Source organism: Salvia miltiorrhiza, chromosome 8 (genome assembly GCF_028751815.1).
Source record: "Salvia miltiorrhiza cultivar Shanhuang (shh) chromosome 8, IMPLAD_Smil_shh, whole genome shotgun sequence".
Taxonomy (NCBI): domain Eukaryota; kingdom Viridiplantae; phylum Streptophyta; class Magnoliopsida; order Lamiales; family Lamiaceae; genus Salvia; species Salvia miltiorrhiza.
The window spans coordinates 1,199,845-1,205,821 of record NC_080394.1 but is presented as its reverse complement, the minus strand read 5'-3'; the positions used below and the strand labels follow the sequence as shown (position 1 = coordinate 1,205,821).

Here is a 5,977-nt window from a genome sequence, read left to right as displayed (position 1 = left end):
TAGTATTAATTCTAATATAAATTTGTAAGAATGAACAGTTTGTATGCGAATCTCAACCACTCGTCCCTCAACTCAAGAAATTGAAGAAAATAATTCAAGAAAGAAAAAAAAACATTTTCAATTTTAATTTATACAAAAAAAAACATTGGAACTATAGAGAATAGTAATTTTTTTTTTATTTTTTTTTAGAGTGCAAGAGAAAATATATTTCGATAAGAATTTAGCCCAATATAATTTGGGCTGCGCCATAATTTGTTATGTTGGAGTTAATTTTTAACTCCATAAAACTTTCCTAAAGTTTGGTTTGTTTTGCCTTCTTCACGTGTGTTTTGTAGGTATTCGACTAAGTCAAAGAGAGGACAAATGAGTCGGCTGGTTACTAGAGAAAGTGGAGATAAAGGAAGAGAAAATAGGAGGTGGTTAGTAGCTCCTACATTCAAGGAAAGAAGTTGACAAAGTGGAGCCTATACAACAAACCATCAACGGCCACTTATCCAACTACATTCCCACGACTTCAGGCCTTGGAGAACAAGATTGAAAGATCTATAAATACCAAGGAGAAGTCTCAATTCAGATGGCAGAGCTTACAAAGAGAAATCAAGCCATGTAGGGCAATTGTGTACGAGTGTGATTCTGTATGTTGGGATGACATCAGTGTCAACACTCGTTGTTTTATTTTGTAAGGTTTCGGAGTATTACTCATGAACCGAGTTTTGTTTTTTAATGAGAGTGTCGTTTGTTCAATACCTAGAGTCTTGTAAAGGTATTGAACGTGAGTTGTTCATTCTCCCTTTAGTCATTTTGCCATAAGGCATCTTCAAGTTATATATTTTATAACTTGAAGAATTTTTGTATCTCCTTGTGTCTTCTCTCCCATTTTTATTTCCACTGCAATATTTCTCTGTGTGCACAGGTGTGTTTCCTAAACACAGTGCGTCACATCAAGTTTTCCACTGCTGTTTACTCTGTGTTGTTGTGCGTGCTGTTCCAACACTCTGCACAACATTTTGATCCAGACGAAGCAACACTATCATGTTACAACAAAAGATGAGAGGTTAAATCAATATTAAAAAAAATGCATTTAATGTGCTTTAAAAAAATATTATTTGTTTACAATTGTTCTATTTTGTCTTTATTTATTACTCTGAAATATATATTCACAATCATTAAAAATGTGTAAATTAGTTAAAAATGGTAGGCCTACATTTTTTAAAGAGTTAAATTTTTTCGATTTACGAAAGCAGATAATTTATAATAGGACAATTCAAAATAGAATACGGACCGACCACTTTTAACGGACGTAGGGAGTAAAAAAAAAAAAAAAACTTTCATTCTCACCATAGGTTAGCAAATATCCTCAGCCTCAGCTCAGAATCTCATGAAAGATTGTACGGGCAGTTGCAAGAGTATAGCTTTCGCAATATCGTTTTTCATAACTTTATGTTTCAATATGGTATAATTTAATTTGCATCTAAAAACCCGAGTTTGAAATATGTATTTGGACGTCTACGAACTGTTCGACAGAACGACCAAAAGAGTTAGGAAAGGACCGCAGAGCACTATGCAGTGAACAGTGAATCATCCATACCAACTATTCGAGAAAATGTCTACATGAAAAAACAAAAAAGAGTAAAAATTAACTTCATCATTAATTTGTTGATACGAACCTCACACAACTTCGAGCCTCTGCCTACTCCTTTCACCTCAACTTTCGAGAAGAACTTGGATTATATTTTCATTCATTGAAGAATCAAACCCTAGCATACAACTCGATATTTATAAACATAAGAAAATTTATTTAGTACATGCAACACACAACACACGCACGTATATCACTTCGCGAGTGATCAAATTCACACTTAGTACATGCAAGAGACTTCCACTTATTTATAACACAACAAACCCTAACTGCAAGCAGGCTTGGTTAATAGCTCTTGCAAGAGGCCACGCTTGTGTTTCCAACAATCCCTCCTAACAAAGAAGATTAGGGCCGGGATTAACTCCAAGTTGGCTGCAGTAGCTTTTATAGTAATTAACACGAGCAGCCACGGCGGCTGGATTCGCTCCGTTGCATTCCTTGCCGTTAATAGCCCTGATCGTCGCCCCAAAACCCTTCCCCGATGTGATAGCCGTGCGCGCGTTATTGATCATCCAGAACCTCAACGCAGTCTTGAATGAGATAGCGGGATCTTTGGTCTCCACATCAAGATTTTTCAATCCATCATCAAAGCTTAAGGCTTGGCACAGGTCTGGATGGGAAACAAGTAGGAGTATGTTATATGTAACAAGACCATTTTGTATGAATGATTCTCTTTGTATATATATCACGAGTAGTTTCATACTCTAGTTCACACATTGTGTCTCATCTTGTGGTCCAAGGCCAAAGAGATAAAAAAAACTAAAATACATATTATTCCTAGAACTATTGTATCTTCACATAAAGACATCATCAATCATGATCAATTATTTGTTCTAGACAATCATAATGTAAAAATTATACAAATTAAGTGACACAAGGGGGTGTTTTAATAAATATATGAGTAAAATGTTTAAGAAAAATAATACTCCCTCCGTCCCAAGAAAGTTGGCCACATTCTTTTCGGCACGGAGATTAAGAAATAGATAGTTAGTGGAGATTAAGTGTGGTCCAATAAAATTAAAGTAACAAATTTTCTGGCTATGCGACGGCGACGTTCTTTAATCACCCCAGATTAAGTCGTTCTTTTCCGGCCGCCGGCGACGCCGCCGCCGGCGACCGCGACGCCGCCGACGACGACAATCACCCCAAATCAGACGACGACAATCAACCCAAATCAGACGGCACCAAAACCAAATCAGACCCCAATTTCCTCAAAACCAAATCAGACCCCAATCAAAACCAAATCAGACCCTGTTTCTCGCCCCAAAACCAGACGCCGCCGCCGCCGCGTACTCCTTTCTGAACCGCCGCCTACTCCCTTCCGGCTCCAGCCCTTGCTCCTAACCCCTCTTCCAACGATTTTGCCTGAGCTGAGAGGCGGCGCAGATCAGAGAGGCGGCGGCCATGGGGTCGCGGTGCAGACAGAGGGATGACGGCCATGGGGTCGCGGCGCAGACAGAGACACGGCGGCCATGGGGTCACGCCACCTCAGATCTGGGCGAACTACCCCTGAATCGCGCGAATGGGGGTAGAGAGGGAGAGGCGGCGGCGGCCATGGGGGTTGCGTCCGCCGGAGAAGAACAGAGGGGGAGAGAGGGAGAGGCGGCGGCGGCCATGGGGGTTGCGTCCGCCGGAGAAGAACAGAGGGGTAGAGAGGGAGAGGCGGCGGCGGCCATGGGGTTGCATCCGCCGGAGAATAAGAGAGAGGCGAGAGGGAGGTGCGGTGTGAGAGAGAGAAATATGAGTGATGATAGGTTAGGTTAATAGTTGTAGATTAGTTGACTAATTATAGAGTTTAATTTGGTGTAATTTTTACCCAAAAAGGAAAGTAGCCAACTTTAGTGGGACGCCCAAAAAGGAAATGTGGCCAACTTTAATGGGACGGAGGGAGTAACCAAAAACTGTTTTTATGCAAAAAAAAAAAAAAATTTAAAGATCGTCTGACGGTGAACTTAAACATGAGTACCGCTAGACCAGCACATACACAAAATAACAAAGTAATAGAGCTTTTTTATTTTTTATTTTTTATTATTATTTTTAAATACACTTACGTCCACTCTCATGCGTGACATGCGCGAAGAACGCCGCAACTTCCCGCTTAGAGTCATTGGCGGAGCCGGTGGCGCCGAATTTCGGGAACGGCCGAGTTGCCTCAAGGAAGGCGGCGCATGTGTACAATCCCTTTCCGGCGCAGCCCTCCGCCGCTTGATTAGCAATTCCGTTGAAGAAATTATCCGTCACTATGTCACCAACTTTATTTGGGTTACATGGCCCTTCCTGGCAGCCGGGCCCACAGTATTCATTGCCTTTGCCGCAGTAGCCGTATTTGCTGCAGCAGAAGTTGGCAGCGCAGCCGCAGTTTTGGCCGAAAACGAATTTTCCGGTGGCCAGAAGGAGAGCAAGAAGGGTGTAGATAGTGAGAGAGGGTTTCATCCACTAATTGTTGTCCTAGGTGAAGTGTAAATTTACACTTCACCTAGGACAACAATTAGTGGACGGAGGGAGTACAATGGATGAGTTCATTATTGACTTTAATTTGGAGTAGGATATTTAATCTAGAGTATATACTATGTGTGGGCTATAAAAAGTGGAATAGTCAAAATTTGTACAACTATTAAGAGCTAGTGAATTTAGTTTTAAATGATAACTAATTAATTGTTATCAAAGTTATCAAATGGTTTTCTATTTTTTGTTTGGATATATGACTATATATAGGGTAATTAGTCCCTCGAGTTGCACTCTACGTAATTAAATTAATAAAGTTTTCCGCTTTTGATTTATCTAAGTTTTATTTTTGTAAGTGAAATGCATTGTATTTTTGTGTTAAACTATATCTATTGCTATTTTACGAAATTATAATTTGACATGTTCGAGATAGCTATATATATTTATCAATAAATTAAGAAAACTAGATATAAAATAATCAAGGGATTATAGCCAAAAAATACACGAACTTTGATAAAAGTTGCAATTTTCACCTGAACTTTCAAATTAGCCAAAATATACATGAACTTATATTTTTTGTTGTAAATTCACTACAACAAAATTCACCTAATAGGACTCTCGTGAGTGTCCTAATATATGACCTAATAGGAGTTTCATTACTATAGGACTTTCATAAGGAGAGTCCTATTTGCGCTAGTCACAATATGCATAATAGGACACTCGCAATGATAGGACTCTCACAAGTGTCCTATTATGGGAAGCTTGAAAAACTCAATTTAGGACACTCAGGAGTGTCCTATTACAGTTTTGTGTGAAAATACACATATTTTTAGTTGATGTGCATCCTATAGCTCATCAAATTACCAGCTCCTCCACCAACAATATTATATTATCATATATAAAAGATGAAACCAACATAAAACTGAAGAATAAGTACATTATACTCTAGCCAAAATAAATCAATTAAATTAAAAATTAAAAGTGATACATCAGCCTATCTCTACTAAAGTAAACAAACAAAACATGTATTACTAAGGTCTGAACTAATAGAAATAAATTAACTAAATAAATAATAGATCATCTTCGATACATCAAGGGGAGGCAAAAGCTCGCCAAAGTGCATCTTCACTCCCCGAAAAGATTGATATCTTCAAGCGTGACTTCAGAGTCACAACAATTTTCTTTACAGTATTATAGTCCTTGAACTGCATTGATCATATGAAAAAGAATAAATTAGCTTTTGGGGGGAATTAAGAGAATTATGCAGATTCTTGGAATAGAGAAAAGTAACACATGTAACCAAATCTCTTGACTAAATATATTTTAGAGGGAGTCTCTCAACCAAAAACTGGTATATAGAGTAAAGAGACTAAGATTTAAAAGGTGCTTTGGCTTCCTTTTTCTACGCAAGACTCTGACATTTTTTATTTTCCACATGTCCCATAGCATAATACATACTCCCTCCGTCCACGAAATGAGTACCCATTTGTGGAGGGCACGGGTTTTAAGAAATGTATGGAGTGTAGTGTGAATAGTTTAAGGGTCCCACTTTTTTAGTGTATTAATTAAAGAGATGTGTGGGGTACACTTGCCAAAAAGGGAAATGGGTTCTCATTTCGTGGACGGACGAAAAAGGAAATATGGGTACTCATTTCAATTTAATTTATTTTAAGGCAGCGCAGAAATAGTATAATTCATAGTAGTGATTAGATTGGATAAGACATTTTTGAACAAGAGTCCCATTAAATATAAAATAGGACTCATAACCTGAAATAGTCCTCATATAAGCATCCCCAAAGGCTGATTTTGTTGTAGTGATTTCACCTGAACTTGCAATGATTGAACTCCGTCGAGGTGAAATTTACAACAAAAAATATAAGTTCAGGTATATTT

At 38.3% G+C, this 5,977-nt stretch overlaps 1 protein-coding gene across 1 annotated transcript; it reads right to left on the bottom strand.

Moving 5' to 3' along the window:
• Positions 1-1,709: 1,709 nt before the first annotated feature.
• LOC130997020 (endochitinase EP3-like) lies at positions 1,710-4,072 on the bottom strand. Its single transcript, XM_057922299.1, has 2 exons — positions 3,691-4,072; positions 1,710-2,249 (listed from the first exon to the last, which is right to left on the bottom strand). Exons 1-2 carry the CDS (start codon positions 4,070-4,072, stop codon positions 1,972-1,974), a joined length of 660 nt encoding a protein of 219 aa, XP_057778282.1. The 3' UTR covers positions 1,710-1,971.
• Positions 4,073-5,977: the final 1,905 nt, after the last annotated feature.

What these genes read in the sequence shown, in the direction of transcription:
- LOC130997020 (XM_057922299.1), bottom strand. Translation starts at nt 4,072, where the DNA reads ATGAAACCCTCTCTCACTATCTACACCCTTCTTGCTCTCCTTCTGGCC. An exon ending in TGTCACGCATGAGAGTGGAC is followed by an intron (nt 2,250 to 3,690) that starts GTAAGTGTATTT and finishes TTTCCCATCCAG; the next exon opens with ACCTGTGCCAAGCCTTAAGC.